Genomic DNA, 18,818 nt, shown 5'->3' with positions numbered 1-18,818 from the left:
AGCAATACGTCACCTCACGTTCACCTATAGATCCTGCTGTACTAAACACTTAGAGCAACAGGATCATTCATATTTAATGTCACTTTGTCAGACCAATTGAACTTTCCACATTGCCATCATTTTTAAATGAAGGAAAGGAGCACGGCGGCCATGTTTAAACTATTCAACTGTCAATCAATAAGAGAGAGGCCATCCCGCCAACATGTTCTCTCCACCACTGGCCAGACAAAAATGCTCTAAAGGTTGAACACTGAATCGTCTTCAAAGCCGACACACATATTTCAATGTTTGAGAATTAACTTCTAAATCAAAACACTGTTCTCTCAATAGATCAGGGGTCGGCAACCCAAAATGTTGAAAGAGCCATATTGGACCAAAAATACAAAAACAAATCTGTCTGGAGCCGCAACAAATTAAAAGCCATATTACATACAGATAGTGTGTCATGAGATATAAATTGAATTAAGAGGACTTAAAGGAAACTAAATGAGCTCAAATATAGCTACAAATGAGGCATAATGATGCAATATGTACATATAGCTAGCCTAAATAGCATGTTAGCATCGATTAGCTTGCAGTCATGCAGTGACCAAATATGTCTGATTAGCACTCCACACAAGTCAATAACATCAACAAAACTCACCTTTGTGCATTCACGCACAACGTTAAAAGTGTGGTGGACAAAATGAGACAGAAAAAGAAGTGGCATAAAACACGTCCTAGAAAGCGGAGAAAGTTATACATGTAAACAAACTAAGGTGAGTTCAAGGACCGCCAAAATTAGTAGGACAAAACGGCGCTCGCCAAATACTGGAATCAGTGAAGCATGTTTAATATAAACAGTGTGCTTTATAACAATTAGGGAGGTTTATGTCATGTTTGTCCTCCTACACAAACCATATTAAAACAAAAAATATATTTTTTTCCCCTCATCTTTTTCCATTTTTCATACATTTTTGAAAAAGCTTCAGAGAGCCACTAGGGCGGCGCTAAAGAGCCGCATGCGGCTCTAGAGCCGCGGGTTGCCGACCCCTGCAATAGATGCACAAGCTGTCATGGTTAATGTGTGAAGTCAACGCATGCGATTCATCACGTTTTTGCATCAATCATGTATGTATGCAGATGAATCACTAAATGTGTTGGCAGTCCATATTGTACAAACCCCGTTTCCATATGAGTTGGGAAATTGTTTAAGATGTAAATATAAACGGAATACAATGATTTGCAAATCATGTTCAACCCATATTCAGTTGAATATGCTACAAAGACAACATATTTGATGTTCAAACTGATAAACATTTTTTTTTTTTTGCAAATAATCATTAACTTTAGAATTTGATGCCAGCAACACGTGACAAAGAAGTTGGGAAAGGTGGCAATAAATACTGATAAAGTTGAGGCATGCTCATCAAACACTTATTTGGAACATCCCACAGGTGAACAGGCAAATTGGGAACAGGTGGGTGCCATGATTGGGTGTAAAAGTAGATTCCATGAAATGCTCAGTCATTCACAAACAAGGATGGGGCGAGGGTCACCACTTTGTCAACAAATGCTTGAGCAAATTGTTGAACAGTTAAAGAAAAACCTGTCTCAACCAGCTATTGCAAGGAATTTAGGGATTTCACCATCTACTGTCCGTAATATCATCAAAGGGTTCAGAGAATCTGGAGAAATCACTGCACGTAAGCAGCTAAGCCCGTGACCTTCGATCCCTCAGGCTGTACTGCATCAACAAGCGATATCAGTGTGTAAAGGATATCACCACACAGGCTCAGGAACACTTCAGAAACCCACTGTCAGTAACTACAGTTGGTCGCTACATCTGTAAGTGCAAGTTAAAACTCTCCTATGCAAGGCGAATACTGTTTATCAACAACACCCAGAAACGCCGTTGGATTCGCTGGGCCTGAGCTCATCTAAGATGGACTGATACAAAGTGGAAAAGTGTTCTGTGGTCTGACGAGTCCATATTTCAAATTGTTTTTGGAAACTGTGGACGTTGTGTCCTCCGGACCAAAGAGGAAATGAACCATCTGGATTGTTATAGGCGCAAAGTGTAAAAGCCAGCATCTGTGATGGTATGGGGATGTATTAGTGCCCAAGACATGGGTAACTTACACATCTGTGAAGGCGACATTAATGCTGAAAGGTACATACAGGTTTTGGAGCAACATATGTTGCCATCCAAGCAACGTTACCATGGACGCCCCTGCTTATTTCAGCAAGACAATGCCAAGCCACGTGTTACATCAACGTGGCTTCGTAGTAAAAGAGTGCGGGTACTAGACTGGCCTGCCTGTAGTCCAGACCTGTCTCCCATTGAAAATGTGTGGCGCATTATGAAGCCTAAAATACCACAATGGAGACCCCCGGACTGTTGAACAATTTAAGCTGTACATCAAGCAAGAATGGGAAAGAATTCCACCTGAGAAGCTTCAAAAATGTGTCTCCTCAGTTCCCAAACGTTTACTGAGTGTTGTTAAAAGGAAAGGCCATGTAACACAGTGGTGAACATGCCCTTTCCCAACTACTTTGGCACGTGTTGCAGCCATGAAATTCTAAGTTAATTATTATTTGCAAAAAAAAAAAAGTTTATGAGTTTGAACATCAAATTACTTGTCTTTGTAGTGCATTCAACTGAATATGGGTTGAAAATTATTTGCAAATCATTGTATTCCATTTATATTTACATCTAACACAATTTCTCAACTCATATGGAAACGGGGTTTGTAGAAAGAAGGAGCAGCACTGTCATCTGAAAATGTCAATGAGCGTGTTTCCTAAGCAACTGCTTAATGGAAGAGTAAATGCAGACATAAGTGCTCTCTGAGTTATGTGTATTGATATGTTCATCTGTTAGTGTACATCAGCACTTTATTTGCAATATTATTGCACAAATGTGCACTTCGGACTACGGTTAGCAAGTAAATGACACATATTTATTGAAAACTTTTCTTTTTTTTTAAAGGGTACCGTGTTTTTCGAACTATAAGTTGCACCAAAAACGCTATTATTTTAAAGCAGCAGGGACCCTCATAACTGAACGTGGTGCAAATTACCATATTTTTCAGACTATAAGGCTCACTTAAAATCCTTTCATTTTCTCAAAAATCGACAGTGCGCCTTATAATCCGGTGCGCCCAATGTACGTTTTAATTCCGATTGTTTACCAATTCTATTTGATACAGGGTGTAATGATAAGTGTGACCAGTAGATGGCAGTCCCACATAGGAGATACATGTGGACTGGAGGTTGATGCCCCATGTTCAATAAATGATGCTAGCAAGTGCAGGTTAGCAAGCAAGACCAAAACGTTGATGTTTCATTGAGAATATAGAACAGTACACACAGTGCTCAAAAATCTGTCAAAATGTTTTAGTAGGATTTTGGTAAGCAACAAAGCCGCACCGCTTGATGGATTGTCGGAGCATTACGGCTACCGTAGTCAGACGTACTGTGCTTCAACATACGGGTATTATTATTATTATTATTATGGTGTGTGTATAAGGACCCCAGAATGGCACCTATTAGGAGACATATCATCTGGTGTTTTGTTTCGCAATATTATGCAAAACCAACTTTTCTTACCTATTGGTACCTGCTGATGTATATTTGGGATCTGCATAAGTCCCGAAAATTTGTAGTCTGTGCTGTAGTTAAAAAGCTCCTTCTTTTTCTCTATCCTCTTGTTGTTGGGCATTCATCCTTCGCTGTTGCCATTTGTAATATAAAGTAGCCTACAGTTCTAAGTTATATCTGTCAGTAGACTTTCTATGGAAGTGCTAAAAACTACCTGTTTTAGTACTTGATAGGGAGAAGATGCTGTCGAAGTGGAGGCACGTAAATAAGACCTCCCACAAAACGGCGCATCCTGAAGAGAAGGTCAGAAAGAAGCTTGAAGATGGTTTGTAAAACATAATCATTGCAGCATTTTGACCAAAGAACCATTATTACATGCTATGTAGACCACAAGGAAGTGTTTGAAATGTAGAAAAAAAAAATCTTATAATCCGATGCGTTTTATGTATGAAGACAGACCTGAATAAAACCGCTCATTGGCAGTGCCCCTTATAATCCTGTGCGTACTGTAGTCCGAAAAATACGGTAATTCAATTATGCCGGCAAATATTTAACTGGGATTATTTGCAATTAATGAAAATTCAAAAGTGTGATTAATCTGTCAGCTCGAAAAAAATCGGGTTGAAAAAATAAAAAATCTGATTTGGTCCACTTTGGCCTGCAATGTAAACATAGTCCTAGAGAGGTTTCTTTAGTGCAAAAAATATGAATAAGGGGTAAAGCTGTATTTTCATTTGCACTTTAATTTTCTTAAACATATTCATTAATAACAACGTAATTGTATGTAAATGTTTCCCGTTAGTTATTTACGAGTTCTTTCTTTTGCAGTATATTTGTTTAGTACTTCTTCTACTAATAAGCCTGACCTCAGCCTAAGGTTTTTGTGTTAAATAAAAATGTATATCTGTGATTACTTCATGCTTTCATATAGGGATGTCTGATAATATCGGACTACCGATATTATCGGCCGATAAATGCTTTAAAATGTAATATCGGAAATTATCGGTATCTGTTTCAAAATTATCGGTTTCAAAAAGTAAAATTTATGAAATGTTAAAACGCCTCTGTGTACACGGACGTAGGGAGAAGTACAGAGCGCCAATAAACCTTAAAGGCACTGCCTTTGCGTGCCGGCTCAGTCACATAATATCTACGGCTTTTCACACACACAAGTGAATGCCCAGCATACTTGGTCAACAGCCATACAGGTCACACTGAGGGTGGACATATAAACAACTTTAACACTGTTACGGTGGCGTGGCGAAGTTGGTAGAGTGGCTGTGCCAGCAATCGGAGGGTTGCTGGTTACTGGGGTTCAATCCCCACCTTCTACCATCCTAGTCACGTCCGTTGTGTCCTTGGGCAAGACACTTCACCCTTGCTCCTGATGGCTGCTGGTTAGCGCCTTGCATGGCAGCTCCCGCCATCAGTATGTGAATGTGTGTGTGAATGGGTGAATGTGGAAATACTGTCAAAGCGCTTTGAGTACCTTGAAGGTAGAAAAGCGCTATACAAGTATAACCCATTTATCATTCATTATAAATATGCGCCACACTGTGAACCCACACCAAACAAGAATGACAAACACATTTCGGGAGAACATCCGCACCGTAACACAACAGAACAAATACCCAGAACCCCTTGCAGCACTAACTCTCCCGGGACGCTACAATATACACCCCCCGCTACCCCCTAGCCCCCACCACCTCAACCCCGCCCACCTCAACCTCCTCATGCTCTCTCAGGGAGAGCATGTCCCAAATTCTAAGCTGCTGTTTTGAGGCATGTTAAAAAAAATAACGCACTTTGTGACTTCAATAATAAATATGGCAGTGCCATGTTGGCATTTTTTTTCCATAGCTTGAGATTATTTATTTTGGAAAACCTTGTTACATTGTTTAATGCATCCAGCGGGGCATCACAACAAAATTAGGCATAATAATGTGTTAATTCCACGACTGTATATATCGGTATCGGTTGATATCGGAATCGGTAATTAAGAGTTGGACAATATCGGAATATCGGCAAAAATTTGCATTTGAGGAGCGCCTAAGTGAGGCTGATCCGTTGGCGGTCCCGTCTTAGCGGGATTGTGCCGAAAATGTAATTTCAGTTCTTATGTGTCTTGTACATGTAAGAATGGACAATAAAGCTGATTGATTGATTGATTGATTGATTATCGGACATCTCTACTTTCATATCATTTGAAAAGGTAAGTATTTAAGATATAATCATTGAATAGCTTTAAAATAAGAGTAAGATTACTAATTCAGTGTTAATTCAGTTGTAGTGGAAATGTTGGGCCCCGAGGTTTAAAAGGTTAAGAACCCCTGATCTTTCAACAACTGGAGGATGCCTGCCGGGATACATGGTCTCATCTTCCACCGCCGTGCTTTTCAAAATTTGCGTTTGGAGTTCCGAACAATTTCTTTCAGGTTCATCAAACATTTTAAGTGAACCAGCTCCAGAGCGTCTAATCATGAGAGCATTAAGTGGATGTTGACTCCACATGACAGTCCAGCTCTGGAGGTCTTTGATCAGGCTCACATGTTGGCCATGGTTGGCGTGTTTCCTCCTCCGAGTCCTCTTTAAAGGATGTTCTCTGTATCCTGCCCGTCAGGTACCCTCGCATCAACAAGGAGTCCCTCCTGCCCGTCTCCGCCAGCCTGACCATGACTGGCCAGAACGCCGAGGGCTGGTACCCGCCGGGCCACGGCGACATCTACGCTAGCTTCTACAACTCGGGTTTGCTGGACCAGCTGATCGCTCAGGGCAAGGAGTACATCTTCGTGTCCAACATCGACAACCTGGGCGCCACCGTCGACCTGCACATCCTCAACCACCTGGTCGGCCAGCCCAACGGCAAGCGCTGTGAGTTCGTCATGGAGGTCACGGACAAGACGCGCGCAGACGTCAAGGTTTGTGCCGCTGCTATTCGGCCGACAACGGAACTAACACTGAGACTGGCTTTCCATAAAATTGCAAGGAAAACCATTTAACAGTGAGCTACGCTGGCAAACCAGCGCGGAGCATTAAAAAGAAGCTGGGAGTGTCCCAATATAACGTTTACACTTCCGATATGTTACTGATACTGGAGCTTTGAGTATTGTCCCGATATTGACCCTATGCGATATCAGCAGGAATCATACATACTTGTATTATTTAGTAGTGTGGAATGAATTAACAGAACAATAGCAGGTATGATTTATTATTATTCATCCATAATGGACTTACGCTGTCTTTAAATTGAAGTGGAGTGGTAATTGTCTTTTGGCGACACCTAGTGGTGACAATAATTCATTAAGTTAAGCTTATGATGCAGGAAGTTGAATGATGCGGACACGTTTGTCTGCCTTGGAGACTTTGTATGTGTAAGTCATATGCAACTTTATTTGATACTTATATCCTACAATATTGTTCAATGAAGGACATTTATTACATATGTCTAGCTTGTGTGCTATTGTGTGCTTAGGTGTTGTGTATCCGCTAGCTCCAAGTAACCTGTAGCCGTGTTTACCTTTTGTCAACGACTTGACGAAACCTTGTGCGCTTATTTAGGTGTTAACTGCAGGAGTGCTTGTATCGGACATGATACAGTAGGGAAGGGATTCATATGGCCCCGTTCCTGGGTGGATCTCGTGTGAGAGGGGGGGGGGTTAATAATTTTGCAATGCATTCTGCTGAAAAAGATGGAAAGTGCCACTCTACATAGCAACTGACTGAGTCAAGGATGGAATTGCCACAAAACACATTTTAAGATATTCAACAATCTACTTCCCAATTTGTCATGTTTCATGTGTCAGGTAAACCTTGACAAATAGGGCCATATGAATCCCCTTCCTACTGCATCACACATTTTACACGCAAGCTGATATAATTCGATATGATTTTTTTTTGCTCCTAAGAGAAATCTAAATTTTGTTATGCTTTATGTACAACTGCTGACTCTTAGGGCGGGACCCTGATCCAGTACGATGGCAAACTGCGCCTGCTAGAGATCGCCCAGGTCCCCAAAGCCCATGTGGACGAGTTCAAGTCGGTGTCCAAGTTCAAGATCTTCAACACCAACAACCTGTGGATCTCGCTGGCCGCCATCAAGAGGCTGCAGGAGCAGAAGGCCATGGACCTAGAGATCATCGTCAATCCCAAGGTCAGCACTCAGGACGTGCAGATGAGTCACCAAGACCACGTCAGCCGCTGCGAAAATAACAAATATTCTACTTTTAAATAATATTGTAATTATTTCAGCTGTCAAAATAAATGTGGATTCATCCATCACAATTATTAATTAGACTTAAACTTTATCGCAATTAACACATCTACAGTGACGACCAGAACGGTCTAGTCCTAATCTGGAACTAGACTAGTCTGGACTAAATCTCTTCCCACTAGTCTTGACAGTTCTGGGACAGATCTAGTTCCACTAGTCTGGACAGATATAGAAAAATATCTAGTTCCACTAGTCTGGTCAGATCTAGTCCCAGGCATAAACTAGATATAGTCCTCGTCGCAGACCCAGACTTAGTCCAGATCAGGGACTAAATGTAGTTTCAGTTTGTACTAGACCTAGTACCAGTCTAGAATTAGAACTAGTCCATTTGATGTAGTCCCTATTTGGACAAGACAGAGTCCAGCCCTAGACTAGTCAGTTTAGTCCCAGTCTGTAGTAGTCCGGACTAAACCTAGTCCCACTAGTGTAGCCAGATCCAGTTTCAGTAGTATGGACTGATCGGACACTGATCTAGTCCCAGTCTGGGTCAGAATCCATACCTAGATTGGAACTAGATCTAGTCCACTTTATCTAGTCCCAGTCTGGCCCTAGTTTGGACCAGTCCCAGTCTGGAACTAGAACTAGTCCCACTAGTCAGTACTAAATTTAGTCCCACTAGTCTAGACAGGTCTAGTTTCTGTAGTCAGGACAGTTATGGAACAGTCTGGTTCCACTAATCAAGACAGAACTGGAAAAAAAACTAGTTCCACTAGTCTGGTCAAACCTAGTCCCAGGCTTGAACTAGATATATTTTCCCAGTCGCAGACCCAGATTTAGTCCAGATCAGGGACTAAATGTAGTTTCAGTTTGGAGTAGACCTAGTACCAGTCTATAATTAGAACTAGTCCATTTGATGTAGTCCCTATTTGGACTAGACCGAGTCCAGCCCCAGAACTAGTCAGGTCTAGTCCCAGTCTGTAGTAGGTTTAGTCCCAGTATGGACTAAACCTAGTCCCACAAGTGTAGCCAGATCCAGTTTCAGTAGTATAGACTGGTCGGACACTGATCTAGTCCCAGTCTGTGTCAGAATCTATACCTAGACTAGTACTAGTCCACTTTATCTAGTCCCAGTCTGGCCAGTTATAGTCCTAGTTTGGACCAGTCCCAGTCTGGAACTAGAACTAGTCCCACTAGTCTGTACTAAATTTAGTCCCACTAGTCTTGACCGTCCTGGGATAGATCTAGTTCTACTTGTCAGGTTCAAACACTGATGACATCTATTAAACAAGACAAGAAGCAAGGAATTAAACAGAGTCAGAATTAAATTTGGCTCAATTGAGGAGAGACGTCTGGACTGTACTCTTTGCACAGTCTCACCATGCTCCTGACGAAAGATTGTATGCCCCCTCTTTAATTTGGACTTTCCCTGATTACATGGCAACAGCTGTTTCTAAAGGAAGGGGGTCGTAAACAGGTATTGCCTTTAGTCACAAAACAGTTCAAAGCAAAGGTCGTAAAACAGTTCAAAGAAGAGGTCCCTGGAGGGGAGTCAGGTCCTGCTTCCTCTTCGCTTTGTATTTCTTGGGTCAAGACAATATCTTTCTGTTGATTACAATACATCAAAGAAACAGAACACCCTCGTGTTGCTTCCCATCCTACACAGTGGAGTTTAATAAGCCTTTTGTTTGGTAGGATCAAAGACAGCTTTTGTCTTCTCGCCGGGAACTCACGGCAACACAAAGTTTTGTGATAACTTGGATACAATTATTCTGACACTACTAGTCTGGACAGATTGGGACATATCTAGTCCCACTAATCTGGACAGACCTGGGAATTATATATTTCCACTACGCTGGTCAGATCTAGTCGCAGGCTTGGACTAGACCTAGTCGCAGACCCAGAATTAGTCAGATTTAGACCCAGTTTGGACTAGATTTAGTCGCACAAGTCTAGACAGATCTAGATTCAGTAGTCTGGACAGACCTGGGACAGATCTGGTTCCATTAGTCTGGTTAGTTCTAGTCCCAGTCTGGGTCAGATATTTAAGCCTAGACTGGGACTACATCAAGTCCACTATATGTAGTCCCACTAGTCTAGACTAGATCTAGTCCAAGTCGGGTTACATCTAGTCCAAGTCAAGTTTTTGTTTAGCTCCTGGTCTGTTATGACTTGCAAAGTGTATGAGTCTTCATCCTTGAGGGGGCGTGGCCTCTGAAAGCGCCACAGTTACCCCGTGAGGACAGGGACATGGTCATGTCTCGTCTTCGCAGACGCTGGACGGCGGGCAAAATGTCATCCAGTTGGAGACGGCGGTGGGCGCCGCCATCAAGTGCTTCGACAACGCCATGGGCATCAACGTGCCGCGCAGCCGCTTCCTGCCCGTCAAGACCACGTCCGACCTGCTGCTGGTCATGTCCAACCTGTACAGCCTGGACGCCGGCTCGCTCACCATGAGCCCCAAGAGGGAGTTTGCCACCACGCCGCACGTCAAGCTGGGCAGCTCCTTCACCAAGGTGAACACGCCAGCCACCATCCAACAACTGCAGGGTGACGTCTTCCCTCCCGCCCCCAGGTCCAGGAGTACCTGACCCGCTTTGAGAGCATCCCCGACATGCTGGAGCTGGACCACCTGACCGTGTCCGGCGACGTCACCTTCGGGAAGAACGTTTCGCTGAAGGTAAACGTGCACGCTGAGGCCGCGACACGTGCACTGTGCTGCTTTTGTCACTCCAGGTCTCGGCGATACGGCTGGAAACTATCACGATATTAGTGTTTCATATCGGTCGATATCAATAATTACATCAAATCTGTAAAGTCACTTAAATGGTAAATGGGTTATACTTGTATAGCGCGTTTCTACCTTCAAGGAACTCAAAGCGCTTTGACACTATTTCCACATTCACACACACATTCACACACTGATGGCGGGAGCTGCCATGCAAGGCCCTAACCACACAACCCATCAGGAGCAAGGGTGAAGTATCTTGCTCAAGGACACAACGGATGTGAGGAGGTTGGTAGAAGGTGGGGATCAAACCAGGAACCCTCAGATTGCTGGCACGGCCACTCTCCCAACTGCACCACGCCATCCCCACTTAACAATAACCTCTTAAAATGAAGGTGAAAAAATAACGAATAATTATAACATTTTAAAACATTTGAACTGAAAACCGTATCCTGATATCAGTGTTTCATATCGATCAATATCGATAATTACATCAAATCTGTAAAATCACATAACAATAACCTCTTAAAATGAAGGTGCAAAAATAAGGAATAATTAAACAATTTTAACTGAAGACTGTATCGCAATATCAGTGTTTTATATCGGTCGATATCGATACTTACATCAAAATTGTAAAATCACACTTAGCACTTGAACATAACCTCTTAAAATGAAGGTCCAAAATTAAGGAATAATTAAAACATTTTAACTGAAAACTGTATCGCAATATCAGTGTTTAACGGTCGATATCAATAATTACATCAACATTGTAAAATCACATTGAACACTTAATAACATCTTAAACTGAAGGTGCAAAAATAAGGAATGCTGAAAACATTTTAAAATATTTTTCAACATTTTAACTAAAAATTGTATCGCCTTTTTATCGGTTGATATCGATAATTACAACACAGTTCTAAAATCACATTTAGCACTTAACAAAAACCTTTTAAATTAAATGTGCAAAAATAAAGAGTATTTAAAACTTTTTAAAACATTTTTAACTTTTTGAAGCATTTCAAACATTGAAAAAATATTTTAACTGAAAACTGTCACGATTTTAAGTGTTCATTAAAAAAAATTCTAAAATCACATTGAACACTTGAACACAATAACTTCTAAAATATCTTTAAAAAACTTTAAACATTTCAAAATATTTTAAACATGTTAACTGAAAACTGTATAACGATATCAGTGTTTCATATTGGTCGATATCGATAATTACAACAATTCTAAAATCACATTAAGGTGTGAAAATAAAGCGTATTTAAAATATTTTTAAAACATTTTAGCTGAAAACTGTATCACTAAATATAAGTGTTACTATGGATTGATAACAATAATTACAACAAAGTTGTAAAATCCCATCTTTTAAAACGAAGGTGCAAAAACAAGGACTATGCAAGAAATCCTTCATAAAGTGTAAGAAAATAGTGCAAAGTGTAAACAGAGAAACCTGAGAAGAACTATTTTCTGCACGTTTAGTGCCAGGAAGTTACAGCTGTGCTCTAAAGGGTGAGCACTGCTAAGTTGTTGAGGTATTACCGGAGTTGGTGGGGACGAGACAACAAGATGGCGCAACCAAACATGATAGTTGATACTGTTACCTTATTGGCTGTTAGCCTGTCACTCTCACTGATCAGTGATCACTTCCTGCATTGCTAGTTTACCAGAGAGCGAGTGCCTTTGTTCATGCAACCAACCTTGCTTCCATACTTCCGCTTTCTTCCCACAAAGGAAAAAAAAAATCTAAAATTTTTATCGAACGCATTTTTTATTGATAGATTACGTGTCTATCGCCATATGAACTCAGGGTTTCCCGCAGCGCTTTGTTGTTAAGGCAGCCATCTTAACAACAAAGAGCCACCGCCTAAACTAAAGTCTTAAAAAAAATTTTAAAAAATAAAAAATTTAATTTAAATTTTTTTTTTATTGTCCTGTAAATTAAGCATGATGAGTTGAGCATATGTCAGCATGTGGCCCCACTTTTAACTATTTTTTTCAAACGCTTAATGCAAACGCTTATTTACAGTAAGTCATTAATTTGACTTAGTCATTATTTTGACTTAGTAAATATTGACTTACTAAGACAAAATTAGTTACCTGAGATACTAAGTACCGTAATTTCCGGACTATAAGCCGCTACTTTTTCCCCTCGTTCTGGTCCCGGCGGCTTATACAAGGGTGCGGCTTATTTACGGCCTGTTCTTCTCAGACACCGACGAAGAGGATTTCGGTGGTTTTAGTACGCAGGAGGAAGACGATGACACAATGATTAAAGACCGACTTTTCATATACCGGTACGCTGGTTATTTTGATAACGTACAGGCGAGCACTTTGTATTACTTTGCACCGTTGTATTATTTGTACTCTGCATGAATGCTGTTCGCCATGTCAAAGATGTGAAAGTTTGATTGAATGATTGAAAGATTTATTGTTAATAAATGGGACGCTTTGTGTTCCCAAACAGTCATCTCTGTCCCGACAATGCCCTCCGTGGTAGCAGGAACCCCTATATACTACGCTAATTACACATCAAAACCCTGCGGCTTATAGTCGGGTGCGGCTTATATATGGAGCAATCTGTATTTTCCCCTAAATTTAGCTGGTGCGGCTTATAGTCAGGTGCGGCTTATAGTCCGGAAATTACGGTATGTCATTATTTTGTCTTAGTAAGTCAATATTTACTAAGTCAAAATAATGACATACTTAGTATCTCAGGTAACTAGGACTGTTTTGTTTTTACTTCACGGAAAAAATATCGAGATGTATATCGTATATTGACATTCAGCATACGGAGCGGAAAACACAACCAAAAATTGTAGGCTTCTTCACGCTACTTCACCACAGTCTGTCGTCTATTGTGTTCCTTACACCCACCCAGCCCCTTCCCCGTCCTTCCGCCTGTCCCGGGCGAAGCCCCCTTCCCCCTGGAGAGACACCACCGTAACTAAGAAAGTTTCTGGGGGAAACACTGGAACTGATATCATTTTATCGGCCAGCCCTACTTCAGCCGTGATCAAACTTGGCAGCTTTTTATTTCAAAATGTTCCATAGCCAGTAGGAGCGTTGAATTATTCAAGCGGCCGACTCTCCTCCATCCACGCGCGCAATCACCGTCACGCCTCTTCCTCCCCACAGGGCACAGTCATCATCATCGCCAACCACGGCGACCGCATAGACATCCCCGCCGGCTCCATGCTGGAGAACAAGATCGTGTCCGGCAACCTGCGCATCCTGGACCACTGAGGCCTTTTAAACCCCGCCCATCCTCGTCATCCCGATCATGTGACCTGCTTTTCTGTTGTTGGTTTGTTTCACCTCTAGTGGCAGATGGTTAAGGAGGACGCCTAAGAAGCAGGAACACACTGCCCCCTTCTGGCTGCAAACAATACTCCTACATTCTCAAATGGGGTGGTTTATGTCACACACCAACTTCACTATTGCCCCAAGCATCATTTAGCAATCACGCTAACGTGTTAGGACATTTTATGCATGAATCACCTTCCATACGTCAATCACACTACTAATATTATGATGATGGAAGTGATAATTGTGTGTCCTGATGAAATGTAATAGTAATGTGACCCACGAAGGCTCGGATAATTGTACCATTGTGATTATATTCTTTAAAAACAAAACAATTGCAGAAAAGTGAAGTTTGTGTGCAGAAATAAACTTCCCTCAAAGTAACTTGTCTAAAAAACATTTCACAAGTGAAACAGCATTGATGTCGCCTCCAACGTACTTGTTGAAGTGTGCATTATTATTAGTAGTGTTTCTTAGCTCTTCTTTTATGAAACCACATGCCTACTTTGTCAGTGTCTTAGGGAGATGCCAAACACAGTAAAACAAATAAAATAAAATAAAAATATATATATATACACACACATACAGTGCAAACACATAAGGTGTCCAACATGTGAATGACAAGACTGAGAGCAATAAGTGTGATTAAAGTGCAATATGATACAACAAATGATGCGTATGTTAATTCATTTATTTTCTTTAATAATCAATACTAACTTTTTTTTAAATTTACTTTCAACGTTAAAATCTCAAGATCAGTGATTCTCAAACTGTGGTAAGTCTACCACTAGTGGTACGTGTGCACCAGCTAGCGGTACACCTTTTTAAGTGATTATAGTGTTTTATTTTCCTATATTCAAATATTACCCTGCAGTCAAACACATTGTTACTGTTCAATCTGTGTTTAATGTTACAGTGGTCAAATATATTAAATATACTTGTTAAATAAAACCGTTGCCTTGTTTTTAACGAATACGTAGGCCTACTACGCTACTGTATTTTGGTGGTACTTGGTGAAAAAAGTTTGAGAACCACTGCTCTAGATCAACTTCCGATCTATCTGGTGATATGTTTATTTTTTTAGATATTTTTTTTAAATGTTTTATGCCTTTATCGTCAAAGAAACCCCATTATTATGACACAAACACAAACAATGGAATATTTGTGTAAACACAATATTTTTGTAACCACATCCACAAGAATCTTAGTCCCGTGACAAATGGTTTGCCCCCTTCTCAAATCATTTTTTTAAATATTCCCCACTTAAATATTTAAGACCGTCAAAAACAAATTTAAATGTTAGACAAAGATTATCCAAGTAATCACAAAATGCAGTTTTGAAATGATGATTTAGTGTTTTAAGGGAAAGCTATCCAAACCTACCTGGTTTGTCCCCCTTGTTAAATCATGAATTTACTGTGGCTAATTAATTACATTTTTTTTTTTTACATCTGAGTTCAATTTCACTGAGCATACCCAAACCTGATTACCCCCAGACCTGTTCGATTAAGACATCACTGAAATAGAACCTGTCTGACAAAATTAAGTCGGCCAAAAGATCAACAAAATTCCACGATCCAAAGAAAGCCAAGAACAGATGAAAATAAAGTATGTTATTTACAATCCGGGGGGTGGGATGAGGAGGGTTTGGTTGATATCAGCACTTCAGTCATCAACAATTGCATAATCAGAGAAATGGACATTGAAACGGTGTAGGTCTGACTTGGTAGGATATGTACAGTGAGCAGAGAACATAGTGAGTTCAGTATAAACATTACAAATGCATTTGGTTATTTACATTTGGTTATTTACAATCCGGGGAGGTGGGATGGGGAGGGTGTTAGTCAGGGGTTGAAGTTGCCTGGAGGTGTTGTTTTAGTGCGGTTTTGAAGGAGGATAGAGATGCCCTTTCTTTTACACCTGTTGGGAGTGCATTCTATATTGATGTGGCATAGAAGGAGAATGAGTTAAGACCTTTGTTAGATCGGAATCTGGGTTTAACGTGGTTAGTGGAGCTCCCCCTGGTGTTGTGGTTATGGCGGTCATTTACGTTAAGGAAGTAGTTTGACATGTACTTCGGTATCAGGGAGGTGTAGCGGATTTTATAGACTAGGCTCAGTGCAAGTTGTTTTACTCTGTCCTCCACCCGAGCCAGCCCACTTTGGAGAAGTGGGTAGGAGTGAGGTGTGATCTGGGGTGGAGGTCTAAAAGTAACCTGACTAGCTTGTTCTAGATTTGAGGGTTTTGGAGGTGCTAGGTTACCAGGAGGCTTTAGCTGAGATAGGTTCCCCCCCCGCGACCCCGAACGGGACTAGCGGTAGAAAATGGATGGACAGATGGATGCTTGGATTCATTTGGTTGTCATGGGAAAAACATCGTAAATTAAGAGGTTTACAGTGTATTGAAAATTGTCCATTCTAAAAGGAAGTCGTATACTCACTAAATAGCTCATGCTAAAAATAACTTGGCAAAAAATGGACAATGCCCATTTTGAGATGAATTCCTTTACAACTTCATCCTGCTAACCTTAAAAATGAACATTCTGTTGCATGTGTCGTCTTCAAAGGCAATACAACGCCTTACAAAAGGCCCCAGGTCTCCCTAAAGGTTAAATGTATACATCATTTAACTTAAAGGCCTACTGAAAGCCACTACTACCGACCACGCAGTCTGATAGTTTATATATCAATGATGAAATCTTAACATTGCAACACATGCCAATACGGCCGGGTTAACTTATAAAGTGCAATTTTAAATTTCCCGCCACACTTCCGGTTAAAAACGTTTTATTATGCTGACGTATGCGTGTGACGTCACGAGGGCAAGTGAAGTATTCGGAGCCCGTAGAAAAAGCTCTGTTTTCATTTCATAATTCCACAGTATTCTGGACATCTGTGTTGGTGAATCTTTTGCAATTTGTTTAATGAACAATGGAGGCTGCAAAGAAGAAAGTTGTAGGTGGGATCGGTGTATTAGCGGCTGGCTGTAGCAACACAACAAGGACTACTTACTTGGATAGCAGCACCTAGCCGATGCTAGCCGCCCACCGCACAGATGATGGGTGAAGTCCTTCGTTGTGCCGTCGATCGCTGGAACGCAGGTGAGCACGGCTGTTGATGAGCAGATGAGGGCTGGCTGGCGTAGGTGGAGCGCTAATGTTTTTATCATAGCTCTTTGAGGTCCGGTTGCTAAGTTGCGAAGTTAGCCTTAGCGTCGTTAGCAACAGCATTGTTAAGCTTTGCCAGGCTGAGAACTATTAACCGTGTAGTTACATGTACATGGTTTAATAGTATTGTTGATCTTCTGTCTATCCTTCCAGTCAGGGATTTATTTATTTTGTTTCTATCTGCATTTGAGACAGATGCTATCACGTTAGCTCATGCTAAAGAGCTTCGTCGATGTATTGTCGTGGTGATAAAAGTCACTGTGAATGTCCATTTCGCGTTCTTGACTCTCATTTTCAAGAGGATATAGTATCCGAGGTGGTTTGAAATACAAATCCGTGATCCACAATAGAAAAAGGAGAGAGTGTGGAATCCAATGAGCCAGCTTGTACCTAAGTTACGGTCAGAGCGAAAAAATATATGTATTTCACTGCATTCTAGTCCGTCACTCTAACGTTCCTCATCCACGAATCTTTCATCCTCGCTCAAATTAATGGGGTAATCGTCGCTTTCTCGGTCCGAATCTCTCTCGCTCCATTGTAAACAACGGGGAATTGTGAGGAATACTAGCTCCTGTGACGTCACGCTACTTCCGGTACAGGCAAGGCTTTTTTTATCAGCGAGCAAAAGTTGCGAACTTTATCGTCGATTTTCTCTACTAAATCCTTTCAGCAAAAATATGGCAATATCGCGAAATGATCAAGTATGACACATAGAATGGATCTGCTATTCCCGTTTAAATAAAAAAAAATCATTTCAGTAGGCCTTTAATCTTAACTATAATCTAATAATTATAGTTTATAAACTGTGTATTTCTTTTAGTACAAGTAAATATTTATACATTTGTTGAAAAGCACGTTTGAGTTCAACCTTATGGAAAAGCCCCGCCCCCCTTAGTTACTGTTGCTAGGTAGAGCACGCTTTCGATAGCAACGTGGCTCTTTCACTGCTTTATTACCTAAAGACATACTTGCCAACCCTCCCGAATTTTCCGGGAGACTCCCGAAAGTCAGCGCCTCTCCCGAAAACCTCCCGGGACAAATATTCTCCCGAAAATCTCCCAAATTTACAGCCGCAGCTGGAGGCCACGCCCCCTCCAGCTCCATGCGGACCTGAGTGACGTGTCGACAGCGTGTTCTCACGTCCGCTTTCCCACGATATAAACAGCATGCCTGCCCAATCACGTTATAACATTTACGGCTTTTAGAGAGTGCACAACTGTGCACACAACAAGGAGACGAAGCAGAAGAACGAGGAAGATACAGCCATGGCGACGCCGACGACGACGAGTAAGATGAAGAAATACGCTTGTAAGTTCCAAAACGAATGGAAACAATTTATCCAGGACAGTTTGAAGGGGAAGGTGTATGTATGTTGCCTGTACATTTTGTAGATCAGACTTCTTCATTGAACACGGTGGCCGAACGGATATACTCACTCATGAACGGTCAGCGAAGCACAAAGCGAAGGCAATGCAGCACCGGTCCCAGCCCAGTATTATGGGCCACCTCGCTAAATGGAGTCCCGAGGGTGTAATTTATGCCGAGACAAAGATGGCTACGCTGATAGCTGGAAGCAACATCCCGTTCTAATTTGCGGATGTCTACAACAAATATGTGACGGATATGTTCCTGGATTCAAAGATCGCTCGCCAGTACGCAAATGGCAGAACAAAGGCTACTCAAATAGTGAAAGGTAAGCGTTGTTTTTTTTTTTTTAGTAAGCAGCAAGCACAGTACAGTTAGTAGAAAAACTGTGTTATGTGTGTGTATATATGTAAATAAATGAACACTGAAATTCAAGTATTTATTTTATTCATATATATATA

The 18,818-nt window shown here is 41.2% G+C and overlaps 1 protein-coding gene across 2 annotated transcripts in view; it reads left to right on the top strand.

Annotated features, from left to right (window-relative positions):
- Positions 1 to 14,401, top strand: part of ugp2b (UDP-glucose pyrophosphorylase 2b) — a 66,010-nt gene extending 51,609 nt beyond the window's left edge. For both annotated transcript variants that reach the window (XM_062059486.1, XM_062059485.1), the window contains exons 6-10: positions 6,203 to 6,500; positions 7,535 to 7,732; positions 10,063 to 10,305; positions 10,365 to 10,469; positions 13,659 to 14,401. In XM_062059486.1, coding sequence (XP_061915470.1) covers positions 6,203 to 6,500; positions 7,535 to 7,732; positions 10,063 to 10,305; positions 10,365 to 10,469; positions 13,659 to 13,766 — 952 coding nt within the window. In that variant the 3' untranslated portion in view covers positions 13,767 to 14,401. The remainder of the gene's footprint in view (positions 1 to 6,202; positions 6,501 to 7,534; positions 7,733 to 10,062; positions 10,306 to 10,364; positions 10,470 to 13,658) is intronic.
- Positions 14,402 to 18,818: the final 4,417 nt, after the last annotated feature.

This window comes from Entelurus aequoreus, linkage group LG09 (assembly GCF_033978785.1).
Source record: "Entelurus aequoreus isolate RoL-2023_Sb linkage group LG09, RoL_Eaeq_v1.1, whole genome shotgun sequence".
Lineage (NCBI taxonomy): Eukaryota > Metazoa > Chordata > Actinopteri > Syngnathiformes > Syngnathidae > Entelurus > Entelurus aequoreus.
This window is presented reverse-complemented; position numbering and strand designations above follow the sequence as displayed.